This window comes from Haliotis rubra, unplaced genomic scaffold (assembly GCF_003918875.1).
Source record: "Haliotis rubra isolate DU_JTF1 unplaced genomic scaffold, ASM391887v1 Scf321, whole genome shotgun sequence".
NCBI classification, from domain to species: Eukaryota; Metazoa; Mollusca; class Gastropoda; order Lepetellida; family Haliotidae; genus Haliotis; species Haliotis rubra.
The window spans coordinates 1,036,911-1,049,765 of record NW_025766993.1 but is presented as its reverse complement, the minus strand read 5'-3'; the positions used below and the strand labels follow the sequence as shown (position 1 = coordinate 1,049,765).

Genomic DNA, 12,855 nt, shown 5'->3' with positions numbered 1-12,855 from the left:
CATTATGAAACCAGCTTACGTCTGGGCTAGTACAAGCAGCCACACCTACACACGCATGCACGTCGTCATATGAGCGAAATATTGGTAAGTACGACGTTTAACCCCATTTCACCCCACCTCATAAGTCTCGATTATCCAGTTCATCACATAACCGTTTTATCGTATTATAATACAGACATTATACGCTTGAATGCCGAAGGGTTCGTTATTTATAGACGGTTTGTTGGAGACAGTTTGTAGTGCATTGTTTGTAGACTATGGCGTCAGTTCTTCTTAAATGCAAGTAAAATAGAGAGATATATACAGACAAACTTTATAAACAACTTCTTTATTCAGATGATGCGACGTTTCGATACAGATCTTGTATCGTTGTCATGCTAAGTTTGTCCGTATATTACTCTCCAATTTCTGCCACCTAAAGAAGTTAAAATAGCGACGGGGGACATGGCTGAGGGGGATCGAGGGGTCAGGCTACCCCGACTTGGTTCATGCAATTGGTTCAATGCTCGTGATGTCAATCACTTGATTGCCGGTCCAGACTGACATCATACAGCTGAATATTGCCAAGTGCAACAAACAAATTGTCAGGTTTTGCCTGAATATTCTGTTTGTGTGAAAATAAACGTAAACATAACGGCTTTATTAGCAATAAAATGGTACGGAATCACGAGCAATTATTCAGAAACGGGCATATTGCAACTGCCATAAAAGCAGTCCCAGGTGCCGGGGACGACGTTTCGCGCTCACCCGCTTTGTGGAATGGTTCTCTGAGCGACAAACATGATTCAACTCACAGTAGGCTATACACGATACGTTTAGAAGTGAACATTTATCAATTGGACATTGTATATTCGGCAGTTATGTACCTCTGTGTTACCTGTGATGCTTGTCGTAAGAGACGACTAACGGGATCAGGTGGTCAGGCTCGCTGATTTGGTTGACACATGACGCATGCCGAATGCGTAGATCGATGCTCATGCTGTTGATCACTAGATTGCCTGATCCAGACTCGATTATTAACAGAACGCCGCCACATAACTGGAACATTGCTGGGTGCGGCGTTAAACAACAAACCAACCAAAAATACTGTTTGAGTGAGAAACTGGGTTTGACAGACTAATATCTAGTCCCTGGAGTGAAATATTATAACAGTCACTGTATTCATATTGTTAAAGGGGCAGTGGGGTAGCCTAGTTGTTAAAGCGTGGCTCGTCACGCCGAAGACCCGGGTTCGAATCCCCACATGGGTACAATGAGTGAAGCCCATTTCTGGTGTCCCCCGCCGTGATATTGCTGGAATATTGCTAAAAGCGGCGTAAAACCAAACTCAGTCAGTCATATTGTTAAAAGTATGCTAATAACTTAGAACGTAACATCAGTAATCCCATTTTCCATTACTGACACAACATGGTTTAGATTCTGCGCGAAAAATAAAATATGATCATAGTTACAATCATACATCGGGACTTTTAAGACAAAGATATCTTATAAACACTTAACAAATTATAATGCTTATACTATTTATTCATTTACCTGTAAGTCGCAAGAACCTAACAGAGACCAGAACAACGATTATTTAACAAGATCTCTTAATGCCTTAATCTAACACATAAATTTAATTCCAAATAATAGATTTAATCATATGCTGTTGTTAAGAAGAACCCAAAAACATTGGGAGGAAGAAAAAAAAAAATGTGCATCGACCGGGAATCGAACCCGGGTCACCCGCGTGGCAGGCGAGTATTCTACCACTAGACCACCGATGCTTACGAATGAAAGGGCGACTTTGTAAAATGTTAAGCTTAAAAGTTTGTGCTTTTGTGTAAATTAGAATAATGTATTTAATTCAAATTATATTCAGTTCATGATGATATTTCAAGTAGCTTCATATCATGGAAACAAAAGAGAAAAAGCAAACGCGTTTAAAAACGTGGGACGCAACGTGGCTCGGTCAACAATGTAACCACGTGTTGTTTGGATCACGTGACAACTGTTCCAAACAAATGTTGCTGCCAGGTTTTGTCGTAACAACTCGACATATGTTTATAGACATTGACACAATATGTTGCAAATGGTGACATTAATTAATAGTGAAAGCGTCTATAAATTAATTGATTCCTTCCTTCGAGTTTTGAGAGTTATGTCCCTTTGATCGACATCGGATTTTATAAGGGTATTTTACTGCCGCATCTGAATAGATCATAAGTCATTGTCCTGAGATAAATTCATATTGCAGAACTGATTAGCACTAAATAGAAAATGCATGACATTAAAATATTAACATAAGAAAATATATATGACACTTTTACACAGGTAAAAATGAGTGGGAAATGGGTTCACAGAGTTGAAGGGTATCTACAGGTAGAATAAGTATATCATACTCTACTATAGCACAACTACAGAAAACTTAAAAGTTATAATGACATAATAAAATTTCCATGTTGGTCATTGTTAAACATTATCAAACACATGTCTTTGTTGGATTGCAATTTTGTGCTTCAACAATCAATGGAAGTTGAATCTCTTTACAATTTATGAAATATTTCATTAAAACCAAATGATAATTTAAGATGCACAATTTCGAATCAGTGCACCAACGTCTCATGTTTAATCTGTCATTGATATCACAAATTAGAGTTTTTGTTATGATTAATTTCTCTTTCACAACATTAGAAACGTGGAAAGCAAAGTTATCAGCTGAATGTCAACCTCAGTCAATATGCCTAATAACATAAAGCATTATAACTTATCATTAATATTCTCCAACAAAAACAAATAAATATATATATAACATGATAGATTTAAAGAAACGTTTTATGTCATCTTTCAATCATGTGTTAATTATGTTTGTTTAATCAGAAAAATCATGACACATTATTTTGTAAACAAAAATTAATAATGATTACATTGAAACAATTATTATAACAGTACCTGATGAACCCAATGTAAAACCAAAGCCCAGTAAAGCTAATGACAAGAAAGTATTAGATTCAAACCTAGTCACCAAAGATGGAGATTCAACTCCAGTGGAATGTAAATGCTCAGCAATTAATTACGTAATTGCTTCCTTGACAATAGAATTATAGCTATGCTGTGTGAACCTGAAACGTTACATTTGTATTACTGTAACTACACACAGTTCCATCTTACAACCCTGTGTACTAGTAGACGTAGTAGAGGTTGTCCTGACAGCGAGACAAGCCTCATCAATCCCAGCTGGGTTTTACACGACAGAAACATGATGGTGGAAGGCTGTAAGTGGAGTCACACATGTTCTGCCTCAGTCAGGAATGTTCCAGTATCTCATTGTCATGTATGATGTCACACACAGACTACTGGAGCTGCTGCTGCTGCTACTGCTGCTGCTCTGGAAATCAGCCAAATCTTGCAAGTGATTTTCTTCGTGTTCGACTTCTGCATCTGCTGCCATGACCGGTAACTTTAGCACGTCGGCAAGGATGATCATCTTTGATGAAACTGATTTAAATGCATCATTCATCTTCGACTAATGGGATCGGGTGGTCAGGCTCGCTGACTTGGTTGACACGTGTCATTGTATCCCAATTGCCTAGATTGATGAATATGCTGTTCATCACTGGATTGTCTGGACTCGAATATTTACAAACTGCTGTCATGTAGCTGGGATATTGCTGAGTGCGGCGTTAAACAACAAACAAACTTTTTTCAACATTTTTCTCCCCTGCTACCTCTTATGTTAGTGGGGGTAGCCTAGAGGTTAAAGTGTTGGCTCGTCACGCTGAAGACCCGGGTTCGAATCCCCACATGGGTACAATGTGTGAAGCCTGTTTCTGGTGTCCCCAGCCGTGATGTTGCTGGAATATTGCTAAAAGCGGCGTAAAACCAAACTCAGTCAGTCAGTCAGTCTTATGTTAGTGGTATTTTTACTTTCCGAGTCTCAGAATTGGGTGATTTTTCAGACTCATCATGTAATGGTTGACATCTTATGTCTGTATTAATTTGCATTACGATCTATAATTCTGACAGTCTTATTTCTTAAACACCCGCAAAGATCCGGGTTAGAATTGATCTTCAGTAACCCATGCTTGTAAGAGGCGACTAACGGGATCGGGTGGTCAGGCTCACTGACTTGGTTGACACATGTCATCGTATCCCAATTGCGTAGAACGATGCTCATGCTATTGATCAGTCGATTGTCTGGTCCACACTTGATTATTTACAGACCATACAGCTGGAATATTGCTGAGTGTGGCAGAAAACTAAGCTCGCTTGCTTGTTAAAATGCATGTTCAGAAAATTTGACATTCTTGCTCAGAATTAACTGCAAAGAAAGTAGCATAATTTTTTTCATGATGGTATTATAACTGTTTTGTTAAATTTTGGATCCTTGTGACGTGTTGCTGGCTCCCAAATTGTTTTTGGTACCAAGACAAAAAGGAAAATGTTGAACTGTGAGGTCTGAAAGCATTCCCTACCAACGTATTCCATAGGCTGTGTCCCCAATGAGGCTTGTGCTCATCTACAGGCAGAACCATAGACTTTTAAACTTAACTAACCAAGTTTTTCTTGATCTAAAACTCTAGCAATTTGTACTTGTCAAGTAAATTTGGTTAATAAACTGGGAACCTGCAACAGCAGCATTATTGGACCTGGCAAGTTGACAACCACGACATCGGTTTTTATGCAGAACTCAAGTTTCAGTCAGTTTCTTATCTGTGATGGAGACGTCCTATTGTCAAATAACATCATTGCTGATGTGATGTCATCAACATACTTTGCCCTTGTCATTGTTTTAGCTTTACTATTTTTATCATAACTTATTACCTTTTTTGTTGATTTGTCAATTTGGTATTTTGTGATATATGTAGAAAATAAATTGTTTTGTATCCATAGTATGCAAACTGAAGGATGTGCCATAAAAAGTCATGTTACATAAATTCATTTCTGGCTTTTCCCCCAGCCTTTGCATGTTTGTATAATGAAGATATGATTATTTCACCTTTGAACAGAGTGAGTGAGTGAGTATGGTTTCATGCCGCTGATAGCAATATTACAGCAATATCATGGTGGGGGCCACCAGAAATGGGCTTTACATAGTTGTACCCACATGTGGAATCGAACCTGGGTCTTCAGCATGACAGACAAGACACTTCAATCCTTATGCTACCCCATCACCCCCTTAGAACAGACAGACAGACACAGACACACACACACCGTATTTAAACTCTGTCATAAGAGGTGACCAACTGGATCTGTAGATTTTGGTTTTATGTTTAACACCGACAGCCTGTGACAATGCTCATACTATCAATCACTGGTTTGTCTGGCCCAGACACCTTAATTCACTGGCCATCATCCAAGGTGGAATCTTGCAAAGTGCAGTATAAACCACGATGACAGCAACCTGTTGCCACATTAGAGTGAGAGAAAGGTGTCGGCTAAATGGTCGACCACAGGGACTTGTGAACATGGACAGTTCCTTGGCCGAGTTTCCACCTCCATGTCTTCCTATCCAGCACTGTGGACAAGCGCTTACGCATCTCCCATCAATCATGACAGACACAACAGGATTTTATTAAATATTTATTTGGCATTTTATTTCATCATGTTGAATTATATTTCTGACCACAGATACAGATGACACGGCCTGTTCGCACCTTGCATTCAGATATCAAACAAACCAATAACAATTACAATACAACTGAATGACAACTGTACAAGTACTTGATACACTGTCAGTCTTTGGCAGCTTGCATAGGAATCGAGAATAAGGCCATAGCAGACTAAAGCCTTCCTTTAGCACATAGTAGTTTGCAGTCATCATGAGACTAATGATGTTCACAAAATTTTATTTCATTTAAATATTTTATGATTATTTCAATTTCAGATACTTTTTATCGCCACAAGGTTCAGCCAGAACAAAAACCTGATTGTCATGAGTATCATTTTTTGGTCTCTTGATCTGCACCCTACTGGTGAAAGTGGTAAACATAGACTGACTTCAACTCAACTCAAAGACTTAACACTGCCATTATGCAGAAATATATGGAAATATTGGGATAACATATAGATAACAACATGCCGATATTGTTGATCTATGTGTTACCAATATCTTCATGGAAGATCAGTGCCTGAACATTCATTGCATGACGATGATTAACTGGCTTCAGGTCTGGCAGTCAGCCAATAACATAGCTTCCACAGAATTGCATTAACACCAGCACTTAAAACATAACAATAAACTGTCAATGATTCTGTGTAACTGACAATGTAATTGATAATCTCAATACAAAGAATTGACGACATGTTATCTATGGAGTATGGAATGTGAAGGGAGACAACTCTTTTACCACTCATTGCAACTGAATGGAAGGCATTTGTGTACATCGTCGTCATGACAATAAAACATGGACAATGTGAGTATATACAAGGGTGATGACACAAAAATCTGCCTGTCCACTGTTTCCATGGTGACACAAATAAGAATGGGAACAAGTGACTTCTTCAAGACGCTGATTTCAAAACCACTTCTCACAAAGGTTTAGTAGACATGTAATAGATTCTTAAGTAATAATGACATCATTTTTTCACAAAGACAAGTTGCATAACCATACATAGTTGCTGTAATATCCAATTGCGGTACATCGATTTCAGCCCTTCATCATCAGCTGAGAGCAGAGTTTTGGAAGAATCTCACTGTTTGGATTCGGTTATATGGCAATGAGAATGTTATCCACATAAAACGTCACCCATCTTGCAAATTGTTGGAGATACTGGCAAGAACTTCGATTCAGGTGATGATAATTTACATCTCCAAACAACACACACCGATCAGCAAATTCACCTGCCTTTAGACCTGACGTGATTGCTGTACACGAGTAAAATATCAGGATTGTAAAAGCAGCTTTTCTGTACACAATAAAAATATCAAACACACTCATACAATCAACCATACAATTTGTATCAAAAATAAATAGTGCTCCTTGTGGTGTTGCCATGGAAACTACACTAAGTGATGTTTAACTTCCATTTCTCTGGAGGCATAACCTTCAAGTGATTTGAAACTAGCAAAAGATGCACATGGGGCACAAAAATGGCGATTACACAAATGAAGAAATGATTTACAAGATGAACAACATCTCTTACAAATTACGTTTGATTTGTCAGAGTAATTTTTCTGCAATTTAAGATTTGCGTCACTTTTTGCTAAGCTACGTCTCATTAATCTCATTTTCTACTCAAACTCGTCTTAATAACATGTACATAAACATGCACAACTTTAAACATCATCCATTTCTCATAGACATTGCCAAACACCAGATGCCTAATGTGTTGTCTAATTCAATTACATAACTGAGTGGACATTATCAAATATTTTTGTTATCACAAACAGTTGTTTGTCATTCCAATGACGCACTTACACTTACATTTATGCCAAGTAGTTTTAAGGAAAGTTGTATTTGTTTATCTACGCATTACAGACGAGATTCATTGGTTTGCCTCCACTTAAGCAGATGTGCTTGTGTCTTCTACAGAATAGTTGGCCTTGCTGACTAAATACAAATCTCAATGTTCCAGTCCAATCTAATACTTAACATCACAAGACAATATTTACATCTGATGTGAATCCTGTATTTCGTATCTGGAACAATGGTTATTTGCCTTATACGGGTCAACAAAGCCTTCTCTACAATTTGCTCTTTGGTGCAGAACATAAATAATCACCATTGTTAAAATAAAACTTAATTATTTACAATTGAAAAATGGTGGTTCAAAAGTGAACATGTACATATTGCTAAACGACACCATAGAAAAGGATATCTACATTTTGATACTCGATGCTGAGGTAAAATATTTCAGTTGAATCTGAAATCCATTGTGTACCATGGAGGATTCTCGATAATGAAGATCTCACAAATGACTGCTGTAGTAACAAATGAGAATTAATAGCCATTGATTAACTAATACCTAAACATATTCTTCATAATCATTTCCTGGAACTCCTTCAAGTGCTTGTTTCTCATTGTCTGGCAACAAGGCAATGTCTTTAAACACTCCTACAAGTTTATCAAAGTTCGGACCCCAATTCAAAAGGGCATCAAAATTGAATGCCCCATTTGGTTTTTGATTGGGGTTGAAGGGATTGTCCTCTGACGAGGCAACAGTACTTGTGAAGGAATCACCATTAGAATCCATACCATCTGAATTCACACGACTATCAATGGGGTTTTCGTCAGTTTCGTGTACATCAGGCAACTTGGAGAATATCAAACCCTGGTCAAAGTCTGTTCTGGTCCTGTCGTTTTCATACTCGAACTCGGAGCAAGTGAAGGAATCATTGGCTCCACTGTCCTCAGAACTGGAGTCTGGCGGCTCCAACAACACTCCACTATCCAGCTGTTCCTGTAGCTTCATGCTACGATATTTATGGTCACCACTGGAGGAAGACAAGGCTTCAGCCATGCTGACAGGTGCAGTATTGTCTGGTCGGGCATTTAGCCGGTTAATCTCTTCCACAGTCAGGCCTTTCTCCCCATGCTTCCTGCTATGTCTGGCAGGCTTGTGTAGATGGGAAGTAGGGATCCTGGGAGCTGATGAGCTGGAGCTGCTGTGGCTGTGATGGCTCCCGAGAGAATGTGCCGAGTTGCTCCGGCTGTGAGCCTGCGACAACGGGGTGTTTCTCATCTGAAGCTGGCCAAGAGGACTGGCCCTGTGATTATTTTGAAGAGGACTATTCCTCATCACAGCCTGTGCTGAGTTGGGTCTCCGCACATTTAGAACATGTGGACTGTTCCTTGCGGGTACTGACACAGCAGACCCAGTCATGGAGCTAGGATTTTGGTAGCCATTTCGAGGTTTGAGCATGCTTGGACTAACCGATCCAGGACGGCCACCAGGGCCAAATGTCAATGGGCTCTCACCATGGCGACCATACGGAGCCTTCTGCTGATATGAATGAGGGTTAGGTCTGAATTTTGGCCCCTGGCCATTGCGTAAATGTCTGTAATGCAGTGCCACGTCTATATCTGAGGGAGCAATACTGCTGGCATTTTCCAGATCGTAACACTCCGGGATATTCTCATCATATGGCTGCATGTGGCTGACACTGCCTCCATTTTCAACAATCACAGTACCATCTTCTAATTCCACTGGCTGAGGAAGAGCTCGGCCCATCGTGTTGGATCCAATCAAATCTGGTTTTGTCGAAAGTGAGCTACTCTTCTGGAGCATCAGTTCATTGGTGATGTGGTTACCGATGATCATCTCCTCATTTGGGTTCTCCACATATCCTGAGTCTGGGTTCTCCTGAGACCCACCCAGACTGTGGCCCAGGTTGCCATTTGTCTTCGTCTGACTCTTCAGACACGTTTTCCGGCACATTCCACGTCGCTTGAAGATGATGAACACAATGACGATGGCGATTATAAGCAGAGTGAAGAAACAGATGACAATGATGACTCCGATCTGGAGACCTCCACCGTTGTCGGGGGCTGCAATACAGGCTATCGCCTCTCCATCTACACTACACGTCTGCCCACCTCCGCAGGGGTTGTTCTCACACAGGGCTTGACAACCAGTCTCAACACTTCCGGACACCGTGATCTCGTACCGACCATCAGATCCTCCGAATGGAAGTTTCTCATCATCAATGAAGAAGGAGGAGATACAACCATCAAAACCTGAAAACAAAACAGCCAAGTTGTTAGTTGGTGGAAAGATTTTAACAGTAATTATACACATAAAGATGCAGTGATTTAAACTATCCATCTAATATTTACTTTACAGTGAAAACAAGGACAATAGCCAACTATACTGGACAAAATATGTTAGGGATATTGGTATTTTTATGATTGATATTTTATCAGTGTGTCAATGAATAAATAGATCATTATTCATAATTTCAAAATTTACATATATCCCTAACTATTTTTGTCCAGTATATATTATAGTAACAAAATGTTTCACCACCACCTAAGTGCCATAATCTGAACAGAGTCATGTCCCTTTGTCATGCCAGAATCTGCTGATGAGTGAACACTGAACTTGTCTGGTCATGACCCTAGCAACTGGTAAATGTCTACAATCTAAGTGACTCTGCGCCAGAGTAAGCTGACAAGCCATAACATCAATCAATGACATCATAAGCAAACATTACCTGGTATTTCGGAACCACTTGGAACAGTTCTTTCTCCACTTAATTTCATTTCTGATACATCAACGGAAGAAAAGTCGAAGGATGATCCAAAATTCTTGGACTCGGTGGTAGTTTTGTCCACTTTGAGGATGAAGTTGCTTCCTGATCCAGTCACCGTCACGTTGTGCCACTCGCCATCTGTCACAGTTGCACCCTCAATTGACAGTGGGTCATTCACATCACCATTCATCAGGACAAACTTTATAGTGCTGTCCTCAATCTGAAAAATAGAGTGTTTTCAAGGTGAATTTATAAAACTTTCAAGAGACATTATAATGGGTATTTCAGACTTTCTGAAACTACTGTCCAAATGGAAATACACTTAAAATCTTGTAAAAAATATGTGAATACATTTCCACAAGTCTAAATCATCTTTCCTCTGAAACTTTTAAAACATATTGACAAATGAAGCATTGAGAACATATGACTTACCCAGATATAGGATTTCTTGTTGTTGATGGCAACATACAACAGATTTCCACTGGATTTTGTTGTTCGGAATCGAAGGAAAACCTTTGAACTGTCCAATGCTCGTTTTCTCCGAGACGTCACTTCTGACACTTTTGTGTCTCTGCGATAACTGTCCCGAACCTTGTACTCCACTGTTGCATCAGGTCCAAACCCAAATGGCTTCCATTCTACAAATACAACCAAAAGCACACTGATAACAAAATATCAAATAGGACAAGTTCAGATCTAAAAGCGCCAATCTGAATACTGTCTGTAAATATCTTGGACAACAGCTATATAGAGGCGATCTGTACATAATCAAGTTTGGAGCAGACAATCCAGTGATCAACAGCATGAACATCTTTCTACGCAACTGGGATACGATGACGTGTCAACAAAGTCAGCGAGCCTGTCCACCCGATCCCGTTAGTCGACTCTTACGACAAGCATGAGTTGCTGAAGACCAATTCTAACCAAAATCTTCACGTGCCACTGAAGAAGTAAATCTTATTCATGTTTCATCTATTGCAACTGAAAACATTACTGTTACCTTCTTCACACTTGTCTCCCATGTAATCCTTTCTGCACTGACACCTGGTGGTCGTCCACTCGTCCACACACCGACCGCCATTCTGACATGACATCAAAGCACACTGGCCTCCTGGGCTTGACCTCGGACACTTGTCAGCGACTCCCTGCGCGATGAAGGGCCCCTCTGACGTCCAGCATGTCAATGCCATTCACCTCGAAGCTGTGAGCACACCCGACGAAATCATGTGACTGCACATCCCCAGCGTATTGGAGAATGTTGCTGATGTTGGGAACTCCTCCAATGTTGAGTGCATCAACTGACTCCACAACCTTTGACCTGGAAGTAGTAAACAATTAATGAACACAGCGTGTTGGTTGCATATACTGGAAATTATCATCTATCTTAGAACACGAAGGCCATGCACTTGTCTCGTCACTTTGGGGACAAAATATTTTACAATGAAATTCTAATAAATTTGAAATTTACCGAAGATATTGCATTTCTGCTAACTGCTCTCAAAGAGTGATGGAAAGTGATGAAAGATTTAGAACCTGCATCCTTCATGTTCCCGGACTCATAACACCTCACCCAAACACAACCCATTCAAAATGGACCCTTACACAAGTGTGCATGTTTTTATTTAGACCAACACTAAGTCTCTGAATATGTATATATACATATACTGATAGTAACAAATAAACCCATTTAAACTGAAAAGGAGCCCTAGTGAGTTGGGAGAACCTGAGAAAATCTAGACTTGCTTCATTTAAGGCCTTAGCATTGCAGGGAGGGCAAGGCATTAGGGGAAATAATGTGGTTCAGGGACTGTGACACAGACTAGGGTTTAGTGAGCCCCTTGCCTTCACCAATCCAGTCAGTTTTATCCCTGTTGAGTGAAGATGTATAGTTTTCAGAGAGAATTTGTCAATTCCTCTAATTCGTGTTTAAATTTACAGCCTTGTTGGTTTCCTATTTCACAGTGGTGACATTTTTCTGCCAATGACAAGAGGAAGAGAAAAGTTTGTGGGTGCAAATACACTTTAATTTAAAAATTATGCTTTTAATATAAAAACAAAAACACATCCACACCAATAAATGCCAATTCTTCATAAAAATTTCAACACTGTTTATGCTGAAGGAGAGTAAACATTTTAGTTTAAATGCTAAAAGCTTTACTTTTTTAAGACACTGTTAAAATTTAATGCTAGTTATATTCCAAATGACATCCAGCTAAGTAATAAATGACTCATGGGGGAAAAAGAATGTATGAGGCACTGAGATATAAAGACAATATTTTCCTTAAATGTCCTTATCCAATCTGACAGAAGATTAGTGTAAACTGACAATTTATCCTTTACAAATCATCCTTAAATCTTTCACCACTGAAGTAACACGAAGAGACAGACAGCTGAATCCTATTTGACAAAGTTTTTGTCTCCATGAGGTAATATTACTATTTCCTTAGCAATATCTTAGCAATACCTTCACATATCATTTTCATGTTGGAACTGAAATCTGTCATCTAAGTGCAAAGTGAATGCTCTCGACATTTTTCCACACTTACGTAACCTGACAAATATTTTAATCATTTAAACATTTAAAGATGAACTAAACAAACCATCCATTCAAAAAAGATTGGCCGACACCTGTGTCAAATCCAACTCCTTATCTCCAGCATCATGTAACTAACAGTGTGCCA

General features: G+C 39.3%; 1 protein-coding gene and 1 non-coding gene across 2 annotated transcripts; both read right to left on the bottom strand.

The window, feature by feature from the left end:
• Positions 1-1,695: 1,695 nt before the first annotated feature.
• Positions 1,696-1,766, bottom strand: Trnag-gcc. The gene has a single exon. It is a non-coding gene; the product is annotated as a tRNA-Gly (tRNA).
• A 3,783-nt stretch (positions 1,767-5,549) lies between these two features.
• On the bottom strand, positions 5,550-11,474 carry LOC124283793 (cadherin-related tumor suppressor-like). Its single transcript, XM_046719819.1, has 4 exons — positions 11,175-11,474; positions 10,607-10,812; positions 10,136-10,394; positions 5,550-9,659 (listed from the first exon to the last, which is right to left on the bottom strand). Exons 1-4 carry the CDS (start codon positions 11,362-11,364, stop codon positions 7,948-7,950), a joined length of 2,367 nt encoding a protein of 788 aa, XP_046575775.1. The 5' UTR covers positions 11,365-11,474; the 3' UTR covers positions 5,550-7,947.
• Positions 11,475-12,855: the final 1,381 nt, after the last annotated feature.

What these genes read in the sequence shown, in the direction of transcription:
- LOC124283793 (XM_046719819.1), bottom strand. Translation starts at nt 11,364, where the DNA reads ATGGCATTGACATGCTGGACGTCAGAGGGGCCCTTCATCGCGCAGGGA. An exon ending in GGGAGACAAGTGTGAAGAAG is followed by an intron (nt 10,813 to 11,174) that starts GTAACAGTAATG and finishes TTGTATTTGTAG; the next exon opens with AATGGAAGCCATTTGGGTTT. An exon ending in ACAAGAAATCCTATATCTGG is followed by an intron (nt 10,395 to 10,606) that starts GTAAGTCATATG and finishes TCTATTTTTCAG; the next exon opens with ATTGAGGACAGCACTATAAA.